Below are 25669 nucleotides of genomic sequence, written 5' to 3'. Positions count from 1 at the left end.
TGACACAACCAGAATCCTCCGACTCCAATCCTCCGGAAGGTGAATGACCACTTCCTAAAGTAGTTTAAGATCATGTCACACAAGTTTTACAATTAATTTTCCTTCGGATAATAGTGATCATTCCCGACCTACACTTGAGTCGTCTAAGCTGCGGGTTACTTTTTCTGAGAGGACCCCCCCTGATCTTCGGTCTCTTACTATAGCACGAAATTCTGACAATTTATGGGATTACGTGAAAAGTCTCAATCACGAAATATCAAGGAAGTATTATTTTACTCCACAAACTGATTAGCAATCAGAGATATCGACATTTCTCGTTAAAAACCATTGTTTTCTTCCAGTCACCATAGGAATAAGGTGGCTGTAATTTAAAGACCCTTACAGATGACCGGACTAACTTTTAGTTTTACATTTTATTACAACTTCAAGATAAAATAGCCACGCTTTTGATGAGATTAATGAAATGGTTTGAAATAGCGTAAGTATAAAAAAATATCTCCTACATTGCTTTTACCTATCGCTTAAAAACGGAAGACATGTCTGCATAAACATCTGTCAATTTTGTTGTAATCAGCATTCATAACTTTTTAGAAAAGTTTCGTAAACAAATTTTTCGCCCAAGAAAAAGGCAACTTGGAACTTTCATCACCCGAGTGATTTCAACCCGACTCAAATTAATGTAAAAACGTTTGTGGCGGACTATTATAAACGTTCTCATGAGCCTCCCCACGGGGTGGGAGGGGGGAGAAAGAAAAAACTTTCAGTATACCCCTGTGATGACCAAACAGTACTCAGAGGCTCTAACGCTACGACGCTCTGACGAAGGGCTAACGCTCAAAACATCAGCTTTTTAACTGTCTACGGTGGCCAATTAATTTTCAATTTTAACTTAGTTGATATTACCAAAGTACTCAGAGGCCACTGAGGAATTGTTCCCTGTACACTAAGAAGCGAAGAACGTTGTCATGGTGAAACAAACCACAAGCCAATCATCTTTTGAACGAAATCAAGGTCATCGTTTAAGAAGACTTTTTTTAGTCTTCCTACCCAGGCCACGGCGTCCATTTTGATCCCAATCGAGCCATTATCTCTCGTTTGACTAGTACCAGACTCTTTACAGTACTAAATGAAAACCTCTGTACTATCTCCATCAACAGTTAAGAGCTGAAACGAGTCCTGCTCCCCTTCATCTTCGCTCTGTTGCCCAGCGTCTTGTGATATTTTTTGTGGACTGTTCACTTTGAATCTCGACGGAGGCGAGGTGTCCGTCACCCCATAATTTGGGACACTTGACGTCACAAGGGGTTTGTCCTCCCTTTCAGAACTGTTAACATTGTTTGACGTTTTTGCAACATTGAACTGCAAGGAAAAAGAACATTATCAGAAGCATAGTTTCTGGATAATGTTTAATCCCTTAGCTTGTCCCCCTTTCTAATCCAGGAAGGATAGATAAAAATCATACCTGAAACAGCTAACCCCTGGACCCTCAGAGTAACAACCCTTAGCTGCCGTGACTAGCATCTAATTTTTCCTTACAATATCAGCCCTGAATCACACAATAAGGCCAGGAGAATAAAGGGAATGATCTTCAAGTAAAGAAGCTCTTGATTGTTAAACAAATTCTCCTTGCACGCACCTTAAGAAATGTTTAGAGAACAGTATGGAGAATATGCGTACAAATGTTAGGCTGTAAAGTGTTTAACAGTGTAACGCTAGAGATAACCACTGTTATTCCCTTAATTTTTTCTGTGGCTCGATAATTCCGTGTTGACAAAAGTAAACCTTTTCGCTCCCCGGAGTTTTCAATATAATGCACCTTTAAACGAACGAGTAAAAAGAATTGAGAAAATCACGATTAAGGCGACATTTATCTTATCATAACGCCAAATTCCCCTCAGCATACAACCAAGAAATCTAGGGAGATAACCTCTAAATCTTAAGACTGAAAGATTGAAATGAGTCTACTTTGTGAGGAAGTTTTTCAGTTCCCAAGTGCACCTCACAGAAATTAGGACTTGAATGTTCCCCTTCCAATATTTCTGACGATAATTTCTGTACTTCTGGGAATTCAAGGCCACCAGGAGACCTCGTCTAATATAAAATAAACTTATAGAAAGCCATCAGAATATTTTTGGGACCAGTCAATATTTATCCCCGTGGGGGGGGGGGGGGGAGGGCAGTGAAGAATTCGGGATTGCATGGTTTTCAGTAGGAACGCGGAAAGGGGGGGATCAATCCTCACCTTCACCAACAGAGTATTAAGGGAAGACTATGGAAAATTGATTGTCAATAACTGCCAATGAGCGGGGGATCGTAAAAGTATTGCAGAGCTTTATGGGGGGATCGGGTAAATTCATAGGGACACAACTAAAATAATCCGACCATTTGCTGATAAATAATGAACGGTCCCTAATTGTAAGTTTCTTCGGCACGACCACCACTTGCTTATAGACCAAGCTTACGCTACCAGTGATTCTGAAGCGGTCAATGCGTCATTTTGAGGTAGACTTAAGAACACTCACCCTCGATCTCGGCGTATCCACAGGTTTGGAAGGTGCTGGGGTATCTATGGAAAAATTTTCAGATGCCAAAGGAGCCCGTGCAACTTGCGCTGAATTGTTTGATACAGGGGCCTGCGGATCAGGGCTAACCGAAAATCTTGAACTCCCAGATGACAATTTCCTTCTGGAAGGTGGAAACGGTGAATCTACTTCCTCCGCCGAAGGAGTCCGTGATGCAGTATCGACCGAAAATCGAGAATTTCCAGAGGGTGAATCGCTGGAATTTTTCCTGAGCGGAATAATTGCTGACGCTTTCGGTGGGCGAGTTTTTGAGGGAAGCGCAGCTGCATTTTCAGGTGAGGGGGCCATTGGGTTGGAAATCTGACGCAAGGAGTTCCTTCTTCCTTGTTCTGGTGAACATGGAGCCGAGCGGCTGACCCGAGGTGCAGGAAAAGAACCAGAACCAGATAAATCTTTTTCACGTGCCAAGGGCGATATCGGAAGAGCGGGCGGGCGTGGTCTTTCAGAGGAAAATGACTTGCTACCAGAGGGGGGTTTTTCTGGCTTTTGATTTTGGGGTGGACCAAATAAGTTTTGTAGGGATGAAGGCATTGATATCGGTTGACTTTGACTTGGCTGAGAAGGAACTGGTTCGTCAGCACAATCAACAGACTCAACCGAATTTACCGAAAACAAATTTGCTAAAGGTGGATTGTTGTGTTTCTTCGACTTACGACCATCGACTAAGCTTGTACCAGGAGACTTACTGAGTCCTTCGTAGAAGTCTGCACCAAGGTTCTTTCTCTCCCTCTCAGGTGTATTAAGAACACTAGTTCCCATGTCCGAAGAACCAGACCTGCTGTCCAGTGAGATCAACGGCTCGTTCTCATCGGACATCCAAGTCAGTCGCGAGTATTTTAAGGGATCGGAGAGGCTCCTAGGTGAAACTAAAATGCTGTCATCGTGTTCAGATTCATCATCACCACCACACCAACCCTGGGTTTCTTTTGAGAATTTCACCCTCTTTGAGTCGCGTTTACTTCCGTCTACTTCTTGAGCTCTAGAAAATTCCTGGGCTAGCGACGCGCTCGAGGCGTTCGCCATCAAGGTATCACTGTTCGATCTTTTTAACTTCATCCCCGGGAGAATCGTAGTGCTTCCGGTAAGCCCACGACGGGTCAGGTTCTCTATGCGAGAAGCGGCTGCTGGATAGAGAGAAGCGTTTCGATGGGCCTGGGCCTGATCAGAGTTTTCACCGTGCTCCACTTTACGGAAGCTCGGTTTTCTAAGGATAGGCTTCCGTTTGTGTGGCACCTTGACGGGACGAGTGGGCATGGGGCTAAGTCCCTCGTCATCATCATCATCACTAAGCTCCATTTTCCTGTTCTCCTGTCCTTTTGTTGTCACTGTAAAGCGGCCGACTGTGATCGTTCTGTTTGTGAGGAGCGATTGACACGTCCAGTCTTCCAGCTGATCAAAGAGGGGAAAAAATAATAATGATGAGGGCTAATGCTCGAAACGTCAGCTTTACAAACTCTTCAGGGTGTGGCCAATTTACATTATCAATTCAGTTGATAAAACTAAATTATAAAAACATACTATACAAGTAGAAAAAACAAATCAAGTTGAGAGATTTGTGTTCTTCGCATCAACTCCCAATTCTGAGATAGTTCCAAAATCTTTGAAGAATTGCCGATTTTTGTATAGCCTGTACACAGCCGCCCCATCCCCTCGAAAAAATCGGGAAGGGAGCTCCCTCCCCGAGTTTTTCGAGGGGATGGGGCGGCTGTACACAGGCTAATTTTTGTGTGGGATACCTGCGGTATCCCACACTGTTGTCATCGGCTTTTGTCCGTTAATGTCAATGCACACCTCTATTTATTTCGACGATTATTTGAGAATTATTCTACCAATAGCTCAAAAGGCGATGAGCACCCTAAAAAGAGAACTTGAACTGGTATTCTTACCGGTCCAAGGTTGATATCATCCTCGCTAATGCCGTCAAACGGATCATCTAAGACATCTTGAACTCCTTGTAATGTTCCAAATATGAACGATGTCAACACAGCAATGTAATACGGGCTCCACGTGTTACCTGACTTGATACCCATATGAACATAGTACGGAGAGAGAACGATGGGCATAAGGAAGATAAATACTTTTGTGAACGAGCGGATGGTCCGTGGAGATCGGTATTCCCTTATCACGCGCAGTCTTTCAAATGCGTGACACATGAGGCTGAGGATGGTAAGTTGAAAGAGCGTCACAATTGAGAAAAATAATTTATCATGCCTTGCACAATAAGGTTGGAATGAATATGTCAGAAAAGGCCTTATTTAGTCCAACCTGTATTAAATTTCTCGAATGTGATTGGTCATCCGTGTTCTAATTTAAAAACCGGTAGGACAATGTGAACTACACTTCACACAAGTCTTGTAATCGATAATTAATGTTAATTGGACCGACTGGAATCCAACTTTGTCTGTAATCATAAGAGAGATTTCAAAATTGAACAACTGCCTAGTGTGAATCCGATTTGTTGCTTAAAGGCTCAGTTAGATTAAAGGCAGAATTGAATAACACAAAATTCTATTTCTTAATAAAAATGAAACCAATGGGCATACTTCCCCACCAAGCTTTTTGAGCGCTTTTCCCTCGTTAAAAAACAATCAATGATATTGAATATGTGAGTTGCTAATACTTCTAAGCGAGAAATAGTGTTACTATTTATTTTCTACAGACTTACTAGTGATAATTAGTGAATTAGTCTGGTCATTAAAGGCCCAATGATATTGAATTTGTAAGTTGTTAATAATTCTAACTAAAAACAGTGTTACTATTTATTTTTAAAGACTTACTTGTGATAATGAATTAGTCTGGTTATTAAAGGCTCATTGTGTGGCAGACTTGAAACTCTCATCTTGTCATTCAACTGGCTTATGTCACTCAAATCTTCATAAATAACCTGAAAATTTCCACATCTAAGTAAGATTTTTCCAAGAAGGTTCCATGTAAACAGAAATGGCATGTTTTGAATAATCACCTCTTAAACTCAACCATTTGTTGGCATGCGACAATAAAAAAGGAACCATGTAAACATGCTGAGCTCATTTTGCTGATGAGCACTATGAGATAATGTACAAAGCTACAATTTGTTTTGATGTTTCAGATCTTGTGCATAAAATGATAATTTTTTTTAAAAACATACACCAAAGGACAAGATAGAAAGAACATATGAACACATATCGTGCACATATACATAGAAAGAACATAGAACATAGTTATTAGGGGTATTTCCCAAAGAGGAATTTAAAAACTGCTTTGATCTTGGTGGCATGAGACAAGAAACAATGAAAATACCACTATTCAAACAACAATCTACACTTTCTACAGTGAAGTTAAAAGTAAAAGGCAAACATAACTTACTGATACATAGGATGCACGATCCTCACAGTAGAGAGCGCTATTTATGCAATAGCGAAAATCAGACCTGAAAAAAATCGGGCCTGTACGGGATTCGAACCACTGACCTCTGCGATATTAGTGCAGCCCTCTACCAATTGAGCTAACAAGCCAACTGGGAGCAGGCTGTTAAGTTGATTCGTAATAAACCCGTGATGATAAATCAGATACAATGAATATATGAAGTTCATATATTTTGAATCAACTTAACGGCCTGCTCCCAGTTGGCTTGTTAGCTCAATTGGTAGAGCGCTGCACTAGTATTGCAGAGGTCAGTGGTTCGAATCCCGTACAGGCCTGATTTTTTTTTTCAGGTCTGATTTTCGCTATTGCATAAATAGCACTCTCTACTGTGAGGATCGTGCATCATACATATCTATAACCGCAGTTCAAAATATATGAACTTCATTTATTACACGACTCGGGAAGTCAGAGGGCCAATAACTAAAATCAACCAATCAAAATGCTCTATTGCCGGTCAATATTCTCTCAGTATTGGACCGGGCACTGTCCCGAATGGTCCCACATGATACCGCACTTGTATCCCTTTGAACTTCAGTCGTGTAATAACTCTTTTATTAACCAAGCTTGCTCGGGATCGTACTGGAAGAAAATTGGCCCTTGGTCTTTTTTGTACGGACCTCATGCCGATATTCTCCCAGTACGGCCCTCATTCTTGGTTAATAAGATACATATGTTCATCGTATAACTTACTGAGAGAATAAAGTTCCTCCTCATGTGCTTCTCAGTTAATAAATATTCCTTGATATTCAACACCAAACCTTTCAACTTGTTATTTACTGTTTTTAAAAAGTCTTTGGGTAAACCTGAAGTTAAAGAAATAAATATCAATAAATTAAACACTGTCATTGAGAGCAAACACAGTAATGGTAAGAAGTAGTGAGGGAAAATGCTTCTGATCAAAGAGTTGTATGCAAAATATTGTCATAAAAGAATATATGATTGGTTTACAATTATTTTTAAGGCCTGTCTCACTTCAATACAACTGGAAAGGATTCTATCTCTTTGCATAAAATCATGTTAATATTTGGGACTAATTTACGAGGATTTATCCATTAAGTAAATACGTTTTAGCAACTGGACTTAATTTCTCACTTATCCATACTGAGAAGTGGGCTAGAAAGAACTTTAATCCAGACCATTTCCTAAAACAACATGCTGCTGATAATACCACTACCTCCCTCTAAGTTGTTTCACTGTGTGGCTCCCTAAACTCAAAACGTTGTTTTCTCTGTCCATACTGTAAGTTACGAACCTTTTTCTTTTTACACTTGGATTTATCACTTGCATGCTTTGCCCTTGGGCCATAAATTCAAGCAGAAAGAAAGTGCTTTGCAAATGAAATGAATTAAATCATTCTTCTATCCATTACAGGCAAGGAAATTTGACCTGCTCACTGATCAAATTACTACCTACAGAAATAACCATTAGTAGTTGTGGCTATTCATATTGTTCCTCTCTATCAAACAATCACAATTACCTGCTGATTGAAGCCAATCCCTGTGGCAGAAAAACAATATCAAGAGAGCACCTTTGAACTGTGCTAGGTCTTCAAGAACTCTCTCACGCCGCTGGAAATCAGCTGAAAGAAATGATGGTAATTTTAAAGTAAAGATGATGGAAATCTGTCACTGGTAAGGGAGTAACAGAGAAAACATTCTCAATCCTCACACAGATTTGAATCTCAGAAATTCTTAGTTTAGAATGACTTGCTTTACCGAATACAGTATACAACTGTCAACTTGCAACTAAACACCAAGACACTTTGGAAATAAATTAACCCTTGCATGTACCCCATTACACCTCAGCATTGGAATAAATACACATTCTCCAAACTGTTCTCTATACATTTCCCAATGTGCTTACAAGGAGAATTTGCTTAACAATCATTTTCTTAATTCCTGTGTCCATAATGAGTGATTTAGGGTTGATATTGTAAGGAGAAATTAGATACTAGTCACTTTTAGGGGTCAAAAGTTTAAACTACGTGATTCATTTTAATTAGAACTATTTTAAATCCATGCTGGTACTAGTAGATAACGGTGGAAACTGTCGTGATGTAAGTTACAGATAATAATAGGGACATCACTTGTTTAGCAAGAGAATGTTGTTTAGCAAGAGAATGCGGTGTGACCGAGTGATTAGGGTGCTGGACGTGTAATCAGGTGTCCTGGGTTCAAGTCCTCCACCCTGCCACTCACTGGATTTGTTCCCAGTTGCCCCTGGTTCAACTCCTCGGCTGCGCTCTGTAAATAGCCGACTGGTCTGCCTCCTGCCAGTGGGGATTTTTAAACACTTAGCTATTCTACATTGAGGCTGAAAAGCCCCTAAGGGGGAGCTTCAATTTAATTTTTTTTTTAAATGTTGTAAATAATATTCTTGTAACATACCATTAATGGAAAAGGCCAAAGGGAACACAATTGGTGAAACAAAAATACTCATGTGCACATCAAAGTCAAGTCCTGGAAATTGAATATAACAAGAAAGGTGAGTTTAACTTAGTAAACTAGAGTACCAAAGCGTATTTACCATGGACACGGGGGACCTGAATTCATTTTACTGACAAATTACCTTACACTGAATTTTTGTGAGGTATCATAAGTATAAATTACTGTTTTCTAACGAACTGAAAGTTGGAAGCATACAAAATGCTTGTGGTAACCCCAGCTAAGTGTACATTTTCTTGAAACAAAATTAACTCAGATTTAAATAGACATTTATTTCATAATTTTAAAAATGAGTATTTACACATAATGGTTTGGAAGCCTACTTCTCTTACCCCTAAAAATGTTTCATAAAAGATAATTTTGAGAAGCTTTTATATCAACACTTGCTTATTCCACTGGAATCTGATCATACAATTTTAAAAAATGCTGGGGAAGAGGTTGCTGAGAAATAAATAACACATGAAATGTCCGTCAAGGAGAAAACAAGGGAGGCAAAAGATAATCCTTTTAAATACTTACTTAACTTCTGACACATAAATGTTCCAAGTGCTATAAAGGAAACATAACAACTATCAATTAATGAAATGGTCCATGTATAAATGAGAAATAAAATCTGTCTCATTATTTTAGTATAAAAGCGGCTTCACACTTTACAATACAGTGTCTCTTCACTAGGTACACAAATGTGCAATGGTGAGCAGTTTGGGAGACCTGATGAAATTCAAGAAGGTAACCTAAATTTAATTTTTCCTCCCCCATGGTGGCAATAACCCTAGTCACTTCTGTCCACACATGTAGAGACCAGGATAGGTTTAAGCTTGGGAGGCACTTAGCTGATGTGTAAGCTTGGAAATCTTACCCTACCACTCCCCCTAAGAGTTTGGAACCTTTTCACCCCCTTGGGACATAGTTCAGCTGTTATGGTAAGTTTGACCGAGAATCAAGAATTTCAGCGCAATTACTCTTCAACAAATATGATCGTTTTATGATCTCATTAATGATCAATTCATCATCATCATCATCATCATGCATCAGGCTCCGTGAAAGGTTGACTGAGAGAGGACTCGTAAATTCTAGTTCCTTCATTCATTCCTTTGTGCACATCACTCATAACTCAGTCTTAACACACTTCAGTGTTTTATGGTCTCTATAACTGTACAACTCATATGAACGCGATGTACATGATAACCTTCTGGATGAGAGAAAGAATAGAAAATTACCACTAGTATGTATCCTCACCTGCTAAAACCATTTGAAGAAAAAGGATAACTGTAAGGTTATATACAAAAGTGCGTAAAATCTGCAAAATGAAATTTTATTGAAAAGGTTCGAAAACGCAATTTAATATAGCAATGTAGGTAACTTGTCCAAGCAGGTAGTTTAAATACCTACGAATCGAACAAGCTTGCAAAGAAATAACAAATTGTGCTTACACTTTTATCAATGAACAGTTTCTTAAATTGGTAGAGTCTCCCTTCAATTCCTTTTCTTTTGGACCGTCTAGTTTCACTCCATTTGTAAATGTCAGCTCTTCCATCTTCTATTAAATCTGGGTCTAAGGTACTCAGAATACTCGATGAACCGACATGAAACGTCATAGCCAACTGTGTGTGGAATATGCATTAAACACCTCATTGATCGTGTAGAAGACGCCCCGTAGCAGTATACCCACTGTCTGTAGTGCAGTTGGAGATATCTTGGACTGAAGGACAAAATAGTACTCCACGAAACTCTCCACCGCTTCCACCGCTACCAATCCGAAACCCTATTTTTTAAGGGAAACTGCTGACCAGCATAAGAGCCAAGGGGGTCGATCAAGGGGGTCGATCAAGCTGTTTCTGTTCAAGCGGCCACGGGCCACGTAGGATTGTTAGTAAGCGCACACAAAAAGAGAGAGGAAAATAGAGGAAACAGAGACAGAGGGACACATTTTTAAGGGTTTTACTAGGGTTTTCACTAGGCTCCACTGTACGTAAGCTCGGTTTTCTCAGATTCCAGTATTTTGATTGGATGAGTAGCCATGAGATCAGTTCTCAATCATTATCGTTATCACCAAACTCCATTTTTCGTTTTCCTTTTCTTTTTGTCGTCACTGTTGTTTTCGTTGAGCTGACCAATTCCAAGCAAGGAAACAACTATGAAGCGGTTGTTAGTGATAATTTTAGCTGGATTTACAAGAAAGTAATAACTTTCGCTCGAGGGAAGAGGTAGAGTTACCAAACATAACATATATTCAACTCCTCGATTTCAATGCGATTTAAAAGCTTATTTATGGGAGTTTTTGAGAAGATCTATACCTCATGAATTCCCTTTGCGTATCATGACTTTGATCGGTAATAATCTCTAGGTGACATAGAAAATGTTGATCATAGAGGAAAAGGAAGGATATGGGGAAGCAACGTGATGGCGGATTCCATTGTGTGATCATGGTACAGCCTGCTTCATTCCTCAGTTGGTCATTACCTTAAGCTCTCAAGAGATGCCAAGTGATGTACAATTCAATAAACCTCTACACTCTCATGACCAGTGTGCGAGTTCTCCATACTCTTCTCTAACTTTTCCTATGGTACTTACAGGGAGAATTTATTCAGCAATTAAGAGCTCCTTTTATTGGCGACCTTTTCCTTTATTCTTTTGACCTTGATCATGATTTGAATTAGAGGTGATGCTTTTGGGAGAAAGTTATAAAAGGAAATTTTGAGGAATTTTAACCCTCCAACCCTTAAGGGTGATAAACATCTTATTTCTCCCAGAAGCATCTCCTCTAATTCAAACATCAAGGTCAAAGGCAACCTCGTTTCCAGGGGACGGGAAGATGAGAGACCCTGGGAACGAGGTTAAGTCAAGAGAGTAAAGAGAATATAGCGCGAGCCTCCTTTACCGATCACAATTGAAGTGAAGCAAAACTATAACGGAGTCTCGCTTTCTTTGCATCAAACTGACGCACTGTCTACCTCATACTCATTTTTTGTTCCCAGAATTCTCTGGCGTTCTCAAATGAGAAGGTAGAGGGCATACTGATCGTATAGGAGATCTAACGAGATATCTTAAATTTGCTTTCCTAACTGTAGTGATAAAGCAATAACTGATCATATACCGCACTCGTACAATTTTAATATTCTTCGCAATCGGAAAGATTGCAAACTTTCTGCTGTTAACTCATAATTAGCCGTTTGAAACGCAAAGAGATTTTGATTGAAATCATTTACAGATGATGCTTGATGGAGAACAAAATATTTTACAACGTAATTAGGGAAATATATCAAAGAATTGAAGCCATTCTGGATAAATCTTTTTTTTTTTTCTGAATAATTGCTTGGTTGTGTAGAATAATACAAAGCTTAGGGTCATTTTTTCTCCGAAAATGCGAATAGACACGAATAGACAAATTCATATGAAATTCGATCGCACGAGGGAAAAAGGGTTCGCTGTTCATTTTAAAAGTGATGTAAATTACCTTCTAGGCCTCCAGTGACTTGAATTTTTCGACAGTGATGTTTTTCCTGTGAGTGATGTCATGAAGAGAGAACTTACAAGGTAAACTAATTGTTTCCGAATGGAGTGGAAAAGAAAGTGCCATTTTAATGATTTTTTTTTTTATTACCCCATCGAATGACTGACAATCGAGCTGTATTTTTAATAAACAAATTTGCCTACAAATAGTTGTACCAGTGGGACTGTGGCATAACATTAGCTTGTATAAACATATGAGGAGGATCATTTGTTTTCCTTTGAAAGGAAGAACAACATTGGCCAGTGAAAATAGCAATTAAAACGGCCACGTGAAAATTTGATCTCCATTTTGCAAAGCCTCTGAAAACAAGGAATAGTTTTCACTAGTAGACGTCTGGGTTTGTTTTCATACTGAATACGGTGGGATAACTGAATCGTGCACTTATATCAGTTAGTTGGAAAAAAATAGAACATTGCTTATGGTCTTGCGTAAATTTAGAGCCATAAATTTCCATTTGAATCCTTGTCACTGCTAACGTCAAGTTACTTGTCACTTTCTACCCAAAATTGTCCTTGTTTTAGCAAAATTATCACAGCAGGAATGAAAATTTCATATTTTCGATTTAAGCGCATGATTTAATACAAAGAACTTGAAACATAACCAGCGAATAAGAGGCTAGATATTGTAAAAAGCTTATCGCTGTCAATTTCGTTGAGATAATATTGCTTGGATGTTTTAACACCTGGCGAACTGAGTACACCACAAACTTCAGTTTGAGCTCCATCTGAAACGTAACTTGACAAATTTTGGCTATTTTGAGATACAATTCTAAGATGAGACACTTCTGCGTGCTTATGGACTTCGTTTATTTTCTCTCTCAATTGTATTGCTTCATACTACAACTGGCCACAGGAAAAGTGGAATCTTATCTCGCAATCGCAACTTTTAAACATAACGAATTTTACATGAATGGGAGTCTAATTTTTGCGGGTTTGTTTCCCATACATTACGCTCCGCAGAACAACAGCACATTAAAGCAGTGCCAAGGGAAATTCAATACCCGCGGCTTCGAGCAAGCTCTGGCCATGTTGTACGCTCTGGAACAAATCAATAACGACTCGAAGATTCTTCCAGGAATTCCCATTGGGGCAGACATCAAAGACACTTGTAGCAGCGTTGACTCTGCGATCAGAAAGTGCTTAAATTTCAGTTTTGTCAGAAATAACATGGAGGATATGATGTGCGAGAAAACACTGCACCCAGACGTCGTTCACGATCCGAGAACAGTCGCAATTGTTGGTCTGGGCTCCACCGATGTAGCAATGGCGGTGGCCAATTTCGCAGGGCTGTTTTATGTCCCTGTTGTGAGCTATTCCTCATCGAGTAGACTCCTTAGCAACAGAATTCGTTTCAAGTATTTCCTTCGAACGATTTCCTCAGATACCCTGATGGCAAGAGCTGTCATCGATTTTTTACGTGAGTTAAAATGGAATTTTGTCCACGTTTTGTATTCAGACACAGACTATGGGCGATCAGCATTCGAGACTTTCGACCATGTCCTCTCAGCGTCCACTGGCGCGAAAATTTGTCTGGCAATAAAAAGAGCTTTTACACAACAATCAAAATCCCGTGATATCGTGAGTTTCCTCGGGAAGATGCAAGAGAATGAAAACGCGAAAGCTAAAGCGGTGCTTCTTTTTACAACAGTGGGAGACACCGAGTTTATCTTGAGCCACTTCGACAAACTCAACATGACAGATTATGTTTTTATTGCCACCGATCACTTTACTGGGCGTCTAAACAGGTTTAACAGTTCACCCCAAATGTTGCGACGCATTGTTGGTGTTGTACCACGTAAGGGAAGGACAAAGGACTTTGAAGACTTTTTTCAAAAGGTATTGGAAACAGGAAAACTGAAACAATTTCCATGGTTTCACGAGTTTAAAAAATGTTATTTGAAACCCCCTTTAGAACTGTCTACTTATGTTCCATACGTTATTGATGCGGTGTATGCAACGGCGCATGGTCTTCACAACCTTCTGAATTGCACGCAAGCGAGAAGCTGTAGATATTCCACTGACGAATTTCCAAGTTTGAACAGGTAAGCATTGACAAAGTCTTTGAAGTTTTGAGCCTAGAAATTTTGTATGAATTAAGACCTAGAATTTTTCATCCTAAAGGAGTCAGAAACCGTGTCTCGCTCATGAACAACTGAAGGAGAGCGGTTTAAATTGTAAAATAGGACAGGTTAGCCTCAGCTACTGAAGAATTTTCATATAAAAGAAATCTTTTTTTTTTTCCAAGTGGCAATCCGTTACATTTGAAAATGTGCATTAGTCTGCTGCTCTACTATATCGAGTCAAATTGATTTAGTTATCGAAAAATGATAAGGCGTTAAAACTTAGAAATGCTCTAGTCTTCTATTAAGAAAGGAAAATTCTAAACGAAACAACTATACACATGAGCCATTAGTGACTTCCGACAGATCATTTTTCAGTGAACGAAACTTAAAAATGTTCCTTTACTTAAACTACCTGTCTCTACATAGCTCTGGTAAAAAATATTTGCATTTGATAAACGAACGCTGCCTGTTAATTAAACGATGCCTTCAATTACAAAATTTGGTTAAAAATGCAAAGCCACTATTAAATGAAATTTTTTAACACAATTTACGACTGGGAAATTGTTGCGATATACATTGTAGCGCGATACTTTGTATGTATCACTACATGAATTTTCCGTTTAACTGGAAAATGTTGGCTAAAGCTATCATTAGGGCCTGAAAACCTCTTTGAGCCAAATTAAAGCACCAAAATAATAAGTTCTCCTTAAGTTCACATGATTAAAATTCTAACTTTGGTCGAACGAAATGGAATCTTTTAAAAAAATCGTAATATTGTTTATACCGTCAAATTTCCTTTTTAATCACAGGAAAACAGGTCTGCCTTTCCTCCCAAATCCCGTAAAGACGAAATTGGAATAAGGATTGATTGAGATGAATTAGTAAAAACAAATGATGAGTTAAGTTCAACAAATAGAAAACCTTCCAGAAGCACCGCGCCGCCATTGCAAACAGCAATGTGTGAAAAGCTTTCTAGTATAATGTTTATGTTTATGTTGCATTAGTGCTCATGAAAAACGGTTTCATATCAATCCTTCAGCTGTCTTTTTTTGACCCTCTAAATTTACACACAAATATAGATCTCAACGAAGTAATACAAATTACATTCAAATGTGTTGGTCAAGTTTTTGAAAATGTCGACATCAGTCATGAGCAGCTTGTACACAGCTGGAATGATAAAACCATTTTATGAATTTACCTGAGTGTCATACGTCTTTCTTTCCGAATCGTATGTAAATTTTTAGAGCTTAAAACAATTATGAGCAGGTGGCATTATCGGTAACCAAATGACACTATAGGGCGAGCAAAATACATCATTCCTTATGACTTGCTTCCAAAGCAATCTATTTAGCTGGAGTATCGTTTTCATTTGTTCAAAGTGCAAATTAACTCTTTGATCATTAGTTAAAAGGTTTGAGTTGGTATTTTCTTGGAACAAATTTTCTTTTTTGCTGAAAACGTCATCATCAAGTTATGTTCCAGAAAATCGACTGATAAATTGACGATTTGGAAAAGGCATCGATTTGAAACTTTTTTGTCGCATTCCATTTATTTCAACTATACTCAGACGAGACATTCAAAGTAAAAAAATTATTTAGGATGAGTCAATCAATCTTGTAGTCATGATATAAAAATCCTGATACAATCTGAACATGCGTATAGCGAAACTATCATCTAAAAGAACCTGTGCTACATCAGTTACGAAAAAAACACTAAATATTAACGAATCAATAATAGTTTAACGTGGGCTGTACTCTTACCGACAACGACATTCGTCGTCACAGTAGTCAAAATGTGGTGGACTTCCGAGGAACAGGCGAGTGAATCCACAATAGCATATGACAGAGAAAGAGAACCGTATCCTTTATGAAGGCATTGAAACGTTCTAATGCAAATAAATTACAGTCATGTGTATTTTTTTCGTCCTCTAAATAAATGTTGCCCTGACGTACTTTGCACCCCGCATACGGGAACTTTACATTTGTTGACTCTTGGCACAAAATTTTCCACTTCAACATTACACTTAAATCTTTCAAGATTTGATTAATTCCTCAAGTACGGTCAACTACGATAATATCAGAAACGATAGAACATTAAGAACAAGACGCTTGTCATTATAGTCATTATTAAAGCCTGGAGGACAAGGGGACGGAGGATTTTGGGGATTACATGGTTGTCAGGGAGAATGGAGGTGCGATCAGTCGTCTCAAAAAGAGTAAAGAGGGGGACTATAGAAAACTGAATGCAAATGAGGGGGTACATTAGATCCCCCTATCCCCTTCCCCTATCCCCCCCTCTCCTATTCCTCCTTCCCTATCCCCCCTCTTCCTCACCAGGCGATAGGTTTCTTAGTCTAAATTATTCAGCATGTAGCTGTAAACTCGATCTTTATTGCCTTAGGAATGACGGTTTTCTCAAAAGCATTCAAAATGTCAAGTTCCCAGGCTTGTCGCGCGATCAAGTTTCTTTCGACGCTGATGGCAACGGCTTGGGTGCTTATGACATCACAGTGGTCAACACTGAGACAGAACAATGGGAAACAATCGGGAACTGGATCTCTAATACGTCAAAGGTGGTTGATCTCCCCGTAAATGAGTCATTTCTTGAATTGAATTTGACAAAACTGAGAACGTTATGGAGAAAGGTATTCAACAGTACCGTTGAGCCCACTTCATTTTGTGGTCAGCAGTGCCCACCAGGACATTGGATGATTTTAGATGAACGTTACCAGGTCGGTTATTCCGTACCATTTAAACCTTTTTAAAGATGTTTCAGCCATGTTTACCCGGCTTCTTGGCCGAAAAGTAAGGGACAATAACGTAATTCATTCACTTTCTTCTCTCTCTGCTTCCTTCTCAATTCGACAGCTATATCATTTTTCTGAATTCGTCCGATTTCTGTTATGACAAAGTTCGTTACATATACACTTATATTACCCTTACTGGCCCGTGCCAACGGAAAGATTTCAGGCGTAAATTACACTACGGCAAAAAAAATGTTTTATGATTTTTGTTTCTCTCAGAGCTGCTGTTGGAAGTGTGCTCCATGTTCCACCAATGAGATTTCTCACAATCCTGTGAACGGCTCATGTAAACGCTGTCCTCCTCGCTATTGGCCAAATGCAAACCGCACTGGTTGTTTACCCATAATTCCAACTACCATCAAGTTGAGTGACCCAGCCGGCATATCGGTGGGCGTGGTCGCAGCGCTCGGTGCTCTGTGCATGTTGTCTATCACGATTGTTTTCCTTCGTCATGGCCACTCACACGTGGTGCGTGCGTCCAGCAAAGTCCTGAGCTACATTATGCTTTTTGGAATATCTTTGGGTTATCTGACTGCCGCTTTGATTTTGCTGGAAAGAACAAAAACTTTATGCCAAGTCGTGCTTTTCTTGTTTAGTATCGGGTTCTGTATCGTGGTCGGGACACTTCTGATCAAGACAAACCGGATACACCGGATATTTAGTAAAAATGCAATGAGGAAAGGTATGTTATATCACTTCCATAAAATGTCTTTTTTCTCCGGTTTTTGTGTGGTTACTGCCTCCTATGGGAGGCAAAGCCAAATACGTTGTTATCTTTAGAAACCAAGAAAAGGCTTGGTAGTTTTTAAAATAAAACCAGAAGAGAAATTTTAGAAGGCTGGTTGTTTGTAACATGTACAGTAGTAGTGTGTGACCTTTTTAATCTTTTTCTAAGCTCCTTGTTGTTGGACTGGTGGTTAAATCGGAGAGTTTACGTGGTCCTGTAACAGCTAATTGATTTTCCTGCTCGATCAGAACCTAAGAGAGGGAGATAAAGGAGATACTTCTTAGACTAATGCACTTATCAATAGATTGCCACAGGATGGGAGGGGCGGAAATACCCACGTGGACTTGACTATGAGGACCCCCGTTAAGTAGAGATTTTTACATTAACGCACTACCTCAGAGTTGGGATTTTGACCTCACTGATCACGGAAGACCACGGGAAACCGAATCTTCAGTTCCCAGTGGTAGAGGTTTGACATATAAGCACGGCGTTTACGTGAAACCGCAAACGTCAGCTCGCCCTTTCATGGTTCGCGTAAAATAGTATGAACCTTGCTGTTTTAGCTTCGTGTGTGCTCACATCACGGCGGATTTGAAGGCGCTCTTGTTTGAATCACAAAGAATAGTTTTGGTTCCATATTTCCAGCAATTAACTTATACTTTGTGAGAGAAAAAGTGAAGAAAATCTTGCGTACACGGCAAACGGAAAACAGGTTTTTTCACATAATAACAGCAAAGCGCAACCGGCAGGCGTGAATTGAAAAAAGGGCGGAAAGAACAAGGTTACGTGGTCGCCCCTGCCATTCACGTTTCACTTAAACGCGGTGATAAATTTCTATCTAATGTGTACTCGAGCCCGGGAAGTTGTCAAATCAGCCGGAGGCCGCTAATCCTCCCTCCTCCTCATCTTGAAACAAAGCATTAAGGTACATAATATGATAATATATAAATTCATACTCACCTTTTTGAGATTGCCAATAGTTCATTTACCATTTACAGGTACCCCACCATGTTTGAGCGACAGATGGATGGTAGCCTTCATACTTGGCTTTGTTCTCATAGAAATAGTCATCTGCGTCATCCTGGTATTCACCAATGATCACTTCACAGAAGTCGTTTATACTGACATGAAAAACGAAGCTTTCATTCAATGCAAATTTGCATCCTTTGATAATTACAACATTGCTCTTTGGTGGGGTTTCAATTGTGGTCTGGTTTTGATTTGCACGTATCAAGCCTTTCTTACAAGAAAAGTGCCCGGGAATTATAACGAAGCACGCTTTATAGCTTTTAACATGATGACCATCTCCACAGATATGTTGATGTTTTTCCTCTCTTATTACGGCACTAAGACTTATTACAAAGACATTCTTGTAAGCGCTTTCTTAATCGTGGCAGATACCGTTACGATCACGTGTATGTTTCTACCAAAAGTCTACGTGATCGTGTTTCGTCCTCAGAAGAACGTGGACTCCAGATCGACAGTCAGCCTGGGAACAATTGATGCCGACGAGGACGAAGGCCAACCCGATAGGAAAATCAGCACCAGGTCAAACACGTCATTGCTAAGTTCTCCGTCAAATCTCAGTGGCAGTCAGATGGAAACGAGAAACAACTCAAATAACCACGAAAACAACGTAGAAAGTACAAACAGAAAGATATCATCGGCTCTTACAAACGGTAATCTCCACAAATCCTGGAGCTCAGATGGATGCAGTGAGCGTCCTGAAGTTGAATCACGTGACTCAAGTTTGAGCGTGCGCACTGTACGATTCGAGGACGAAATTGATTCTGATTTGATGCCGGATTCTCCAACTTTTCATGACAGTCTTCCAGAGGAGTTTGATTATCGACGCAGGGAGTCGACTATCTGAGCTTGTTTCTTCCTTAAAGATGAGAGCTCACTAGATAAGTAAACCTGGTAGATTGTCATTGATACCGAAACTCTCTATTATTCACCCGTCTATCCAAGTTTTCGTCTTTCGTTTGTTTAAGATACATTAGCGGATCAGTCTACCATTGGCCGGTCCACTCGTTCATTTAGCCAATTTTTTCTTTTCCAGAAAGTCAATCGGTCGATAGATCGGTCAGTCGGTCGGTCGGTCGGTCGGTCGGTCGGTCGGTCGGTGGGTCGGTCGGTCGGTGGGTCGGTCGGTCGGTGGGTCGGTCGGTCGGTCGGTCGGTCGGTCGGTCGTTCCGTCAGTCAGTCAGTCAGTCTGTAGGTCAGTCATCCGTCAGTCAGTCAGTCAGTCAGTCAGTCTGTCAGTCGTTCTGTAAGTCAGTTAAGTCAGTCCATCAGTCAGACATTTAGTAAGTCAGTCAGTCAGTACTCAGTCAGTTCACCTGTCAGTTGGTCTGTCAGTCTGTCAGTCGTTCTGTAAGTCAGTTAAGTCAGTCCATCAGTCAGACATTTAGTAAGTCAGTCAGTCAGTACTCAGTCAGTTCACCTGTCAGTTGATCAGTCAGTCTATCAGTCACTGTCAGTCAGTCAATCGGTCAGTCAATCTTCTAGGGTGCGTCGTGTAATTTACTCGAATTAATTCAACCCGAAACTCAGTCGTTGACTTGTTTCTTTAAACTCTTGTCGAATAATGTAATGGTTAAAGGGAAATTAACAGCGAAGAGGTATATTAAGTGAACGGCGATCTGACCAGAGTTCCAACTTCCCTTTAGATCGATCTCCGCCTCATTTGTTCCGCCATTGATTGTTTTATCCTAGAAACTTTCTGCGGATACTTTTATTTCACGGTTACGCACTCCGCGCTCATATTCATGGATAACTCTTTAACCCAATAGAGGTATGCTTGTGGTAAAATAAATTATAAGATTTTGGAAACGCATGGAGTTTTTAAATCCTCTTACAATTAAGTCCAACAAATTGAAATCCTTGATTGTAATTCGAAGAGCAAGCTTAGTCGCACTTTAGCTGACAATTTTTGGCAGTCTTTACTGGATAACAATTGTACGGACAAATATTTAGTTTCTGTTGTTTATTTAAAATCACGAATTCGTCTCCATCGGTTGACGGGTAAACGGCGTAAATCTAATGGCATTCCATTTGCACCAGAACAATTATTCGAGGTGAAGAGGTTTTGTTGTTAGCTGAATTGTTCTGAACAAGTCAATGGCGAAGAAAATTGGAAGTAGAAAAGATCGTCTTGTTAACAATATTATCGCGAACGAAAAGGAAGACAATCTGCTGAACTCGAAGCTTGCGGCTCTAGATTTGCAAAAACAGAGAGAAATGGTGCGTTGGGAGGCAGAAAAAAACAAACTGAGCTTACCAAGTCTCAAGGCAAATGGCAGAATATCACTGACGCCTCCATCTTCTCCTAACACATCTCCGACACGAAGCCCTGTATTACAACGACGGAGAAGCGATCTCATAGCCTCAGAAACTGCGTTGAGACCTCATAGCCAAATGATAATCATTTCTGAAGGCGTTTGTTTACGTAGATCCAAATCATCACAAGACATCAGGCTTAGCGTAGACCTAAAGCCTCCTCCCTCCCCCGTTTGCGGACGTCCAGGAGCTGTTAGTCCAAGACTTCTTCATAGGAGATCGACAATTGCTCGAAGCCGTCTGAACGACGAAGAAATTGCGCTCCGACAAGCTTCCGCGGGACGACGTTTCTCAGCCGGAATTGTTCCTTCTATTCATGTCGAAGAGAGCGCAGAATCCCTCCATGAAAAAGTTAAGAGATTCAACGAAAGTCTACAAAAAGCAAGCAAGGAATCTAACCGAAGTGAGAACAGCACGAGCTCAATCGAAGACGATTCACTACCTTCCGGAGACTTATTGGTTCCACTGAAGCCTGTCGCTTTCAGGTCGAAGTCACTACCGAATATATTTCCGATGCCCGGCGAGAAATTGCATGAAGATATGACTTTTTACGAAGACATGAAGAGATGCAGGTATCTAAGGATTCCCGGCATTCCTCCGTTAAGTATTGAACAAATCTTTGACAAAGATTCTGATAAAAAAGTTACTAAAAAATCGTAGAGGCCAACCATACAACCTGAAACTGATTTTGTCAATGAACGATTTAGACCTTGATAAATTGGAATAAATCATAAGAAAGATCCTTAAGTAACATGAAAGAGAGGCATGATCAAAGCTCAGGTTCTTATTTACTTCAGAATAACGCCTCCTATAATAATAATGATAATAATAATAATAATAATAATAATAATATAACAACTTACCATTTATAAGGCGCAAAATAACATTCAGATATGATATCCTAGAAGTTCAACTGCTAAATCTCCGATCTTTTTCCACACAATGCGAACAAATTATTGATGGACGAATGAATGAAAGATTTTGCGATAAATAACAAAATGTAATCGTTCAACATCCTCAGTTTTCCAGAGTTCATTGTACCATTCAATTTTGCTACTGACATTTTTTTTAAAACTTAATTAAAAGAAGTGTCGATCGACGATATTGGTGGACGTGCCATGTAAGGCATTCCAACATATAAGCCATTGGTAGCAATAACAAAATCTGTACATCTGAGAAGCTCATAATGTACATTATTAATAACTGGATCATGGGATAATGCAATTCAAGACTTTTTATTGGCTCAGCCATTATAGTGTATGAGCCAATATACCATAATCTAATATCTGTGCATTGTAACATCCAGTTTCTTCTTACAAAATAAAGTCGAGAAGATTTGTCTAATATCTTGGGGGCGTTTTTTTAATAAAACAATTATTCCACTCGCGCTTGTTGGACATGAGATGATTATAGCCAACTCGGCGCTAAGCGCCTCGTTGGCAATCTATCAGCTTATATCCAACGCTCGCTCGTGGAATAATTGTTAATTATTAAAAACTGGATCATTGGATAATGGAATTCAAGACTTTTTATTGGCCTAGCCATTATGATATATGAGCCAATATACCATAATCTACAAATATGGTAAGCGTACGCGTCAGCTTAAAATCAAAAGGTAAAAAATCCGGTTTTTTCTAACAAAATAATAATTTCTTGGGGCGTTTTTAATAAAACAATTATTCCACTCGCGCTTGTTGAATATGAGATGATTATAGCCAACTCGGCGCTACGCGCCTCGTTGGCTATCTATCATCTCATATCCAACGCGCGCTAGTGGAATAATTGTTAATCATTTGACCTTTAACCCTTTAATTCCCATGAGTGACCAAGACAGAATTTCTCCTAGCAATATCGATACAATATCACGCAGACAAGTGACGAGAATAAAGACAAATATCAAAAAGGGAATTAGCTGATTCAATTGCAAATTCTCTGAACTAACATCACAAGAATTGTATGGCAGACAGTAAGAAGAATTACTAATGAGATCTTGGGAGGGAAAGGGTGGAGCAGCTAGGAACGTGAATCAGACGACTCCCTGCTCGTTAGAGCGCCAGCTGATTTCATAATTGCACTAAGTGCTTAATCGGATTTGTTTGTTCCATGAAGAAGGCGTTTTCTTTTTCAGTCGTTACAGGTAAACTACTCGAGTTTAGTGTAACGGAAGATCTTTTTCGTCTCCAAACCTTAGCACAACTTATCCTCACGAAAGCAGCGCGGAAACCTTCTTTCTGGCCCGAAATCTTTAGTGATTTCGGTATTTATAAGAATATAAGAATCTACCTCATTGGGCCAAATCGGAAAAAAGATAAATGAATGCACGAGGGAATTGTCAATTTAAATAAAGACACATTAAAAAAAGATATGTAACGGGAAAGACGGTCTCAACAGTTCTTTTCAATTTCTTATATAGTACATGGTCCTAGAATAGAATGGAACTTTGAAGTAAAAGATACTTCGTTCGGGGAGACAAACTAACCTCAATGCCGTCAGCATCAATCAGCATGATACAAGAAAGTAAAAAAAATAAGTACAGGTCGTTAAAACTTTAGGCTGAATGTTTCAAGGTGTTTAACATTTTGGTGTTGTTTCGCAGCAAGAGCCATAATTGGGACCCAATTATGGCTCTTGTTTGCAGCTATCACCCAAATGGGGCCAGGCATATTGTTAGGCTTAACTAACATAATGTTTTGTGTTTCCCACAAGTGAAAGTACTAAATGAAACTATGTTAAGTGGCAATCGCTCATCAGGGGTACAAATTACACTTTTCACAGTGCCCTGTGACCCTTTGGGCTGTGACACGCAAAGCTGGCGCCTTCGAAGGAGTTCTTTGAGAGCGAACCGAATCCCCACTTGGATTTCTCTGCTTCTAGTCTTCGCGGCCCAGTCGGCTTTTGTTCATTGAACTTAATAATTACCGCCAGCAACGCGGGCTATTTAATTTGCCGTCGCGTGACTCTAGCTGGAAATAATCTTTGCCGCTTATTGTAAGTAAGCAACTTTGTACCTTTTCACCCCAAACTGCAATGAACTTTCAGAATTTTGCGCGCGTGCTTTCCCATTTCCGACTTACTTGCAAGGCATGGAGAAATCAACGGAAAGAAAGATGAATGCAAAAATTAAGACTGAATAAGGATCTCACTGATCTAGCCCACATACAGAAGTTGAAAGGCAATCAGGTCCTCTCCAACAAACCTTGAAATACTATGGATAATAATGGATGGGCAAATGTCCACGTCATTCCGAGCTTCTTAGTCAGACGGTAGACCGATTAACCTTAAAGTATAAAACAATCAGATGAAAAGCTTAAGATTCCTATTTATAACATATAGTTGATGACGGCGGATCCGAACCAAATAACACATATAGAAAACAAGTCTGTTAAGTCTACTAACTATTCATTCGAAACTGAACAATAAGAGAGGCTCAGAAGTCTACGACGGCAGCTTGTCAGGCACCTTATCCATCACGGTGTAGGCATCAAGTGGCGTAACCAGTCACATTGCAGCCTTTGTGACAGGATGCTTTTAGTCCAATAGATTAATACTGATTTTGATTATCTATGAAGCGAGATTCAATACACTCCATGGAGCTGATTTAGCTACAGAGCGTTAAAAATAGCGTAGCCGGTCATTTTCTGTATGCACGTCTTTGCCTTTATTTAGCTAGCGATTATCGAATGTTCCAGAGAGCTTAAGACAAAACAAGCGGCCGTAAAGGCTGGCTTATTCATAAATCAAAGTAGATAAAAGCGACAAGCTTTCGCGAGTTTGACCTTCACCCCTCGAGTTGCTTCATCTAATTCAGTACTGTACAGACATAAACAACTGAGATTTCTCCGAGCAAATTTTTTCTGTTGAGCAACAACGGATAAATCTTTTATTTTCCTTCAAGTGTTTGTTGGCAAAAGCAGGCCCTCTGGCGAATCAGTGGAGTTGAAAACACAACAGAACAATAAACGTTTCTGTAACCTTTATTGGAAAAACAAGGCAATCATGATAACCAAATAACCACACCTGGAATGCTAAACGCAGCTTGATTACATTCAATAGCCACCATATGTTTATCAAAATCAGCTAAAATTCATACAATGAACTCTTTACACCCCAGGTCAGTGAGCATATTCTCCATACATTTCTGTTCTCTAGGATGCATTTCTCATCAGGGTACTGACAAAAAGAATTTATCTAACAGTCAAGAGCTTCTTTGAGAGGCGATCATTTCTTTTAATTCTCACAGCCATAATGTTTGATTCACCAGTCATGCTCCAAGGAGAAATGCATGAACTGTTAGCCACTTAAGGGGTTAAAAGGTTAGATCATATAACGTGCGTCATTTGGTTTGAGGGCCTCAAGTGCTGCGGTGAAAGCAGCGATTTCACCAGTTCCGTTTGAGCAGAAGAGAAGAAGAGCACCGAGAGCTATTTAAGGTACATTTTGCCTACAGATTTACTCTCTTTCCTAAAGATGAAATGTTATTCATTTCTCGTTAGCTTATGATAGAAATTATTAAGCTATGTATGTACTTTTGTCGGAAGTTTTAAGTTATCCGTAGGCGTTCACCCTTCGTCACGACAAACGCCACCGAGTTTGATCAGATTGCAAATTTATCCAAACCTGCCCTTGGTCCATTTTCATCGATGGTTAATTTTTCTTCGTGACTCAGTATCGCTAGTGAAAACGCTGACGTTGTCCCAAAATGCAACTTTAGATCGTTAGATTCACAAAACACTAGTGATTTAACTGGCTACTGGACTGCATCAAGCATATTAAGTCTCTGCGCGAGCATT

At 39.6% G+C, this 25669-nt stretch overlaps 3 protein-coding genes across 11 annotated transcripts in view; 2 read left to right on the top strand and 1 right to left on the bottom strand.

Annotated features, from left to right (window-relative positions):
* Positions 1 to 398: 398 nt before the first annotated feature.
* On the bottom strand, positions 399 to 16184 carry LOC111335591 (uncharacterized). Of its 2 annotated transcripts, none has more exons than XM_088731331.1 (10): positions 15768 to 16184; positions 9671 to 9731; positions 8951 to 8980; positions 8375 to 8446; positions 7465 to 7566; positions 6678 to 6790; positions 5360 to 5466; positions 4469 to 4739; positions 2523 to 3971; positions 399 to 1359 (listed from the first exon to the last, which is right to left on the bottom strand). In XM_088731331.1, the coding sequence occupies exons 1-10, from the start codon at positions 15777 to 15779 to the stop codon at positions 1123 to 1125; spliced, it is 2454 nt and encodes an 817-aa protein (XP_088587457.1). In that variant the 5' UTR covers positions 15780 to 16184; the 3' UTR covers positions 399 to 1122. The 2 variants fall into 2 exon arrangements, with proteins under 2 accessions (XP_088587457.1, XP_022797270.2); XM_022941535.2 differs by lacking the exon at positions 15768 to 16184 and adding an exon at positions 9865 to 10212.
* LOC111335569 (metabotropic glutamate receptor 4) overlaps positions 12541 to 25669 on the top strand; it is a 15326-nt gene continuing 2197 nt past the window's right edge. For both annotated transcript variants that reach the window (XM_022941504.2, XM_088731330.1), the window contains exons 1-4: positions 12541 to 13986; positions 16408 to 16738; positions 17030 to 17492; positions 18536 to 25309. In XM_022941504.2, the coding sequence (XP_022797239.2) occupies positions 12719 to 13986; positions 16408 to 16738; positions 17030 to 17492; positions 18536 to 19410 (2937 nt within the window). In that variant the 5' untranslated portion in view covers positions 12541 to 12718 and the 3' untranslated portion in view covers positions 19411 to 25309. The remainder of the gene's footprint in view (positions 13987 to 16407; positions 16739 to 17029; positions 17493 to 18535; positions 25310 to 25669) is intronic.
* The window catches only part of LOC111335593 (galanin receptor type 1), a 15831-nt gene continuing 15338 nt past the window's right edge, over positions 25177 to 25669 (top strand). For 3 of the 7 annotated variants that reach the window (XM_088731345.1, XM_088731344.1, XM_088731341.1), the window contains exon 1: positions 25220 to 25309. The gene's annotated coding sequence lies outside the window, so the exon portion shown is untranslated. Of the gene's footprint in view, positions 25310 to 25669 lie in introns of all 7 variants that reach the window. The other 4 variants (XM_022941545.2, XM_022941546.2, XM_022941544.2 and 1 more) reach the window with 3 other exon arrangements.

This window comes from Stylophora pistillata, chromosome 8 (genome assembly GCF_964205215.1).
Source record: "Stylophora pistillata chromosome 8, jaStyPist1.2, whole genome shotgun sequence".
Classification (NCBI taxonomy): domain Eukaryota; kingdom Metazoa; phylum Cnidaria; class Anthozoa; order Scleractinia; family Pocilloporidae; genus Stylophora; species Stylophora pistillata.
This window is presented reverse-complemented; position numbering and strand designations above follow the sequence as displayed.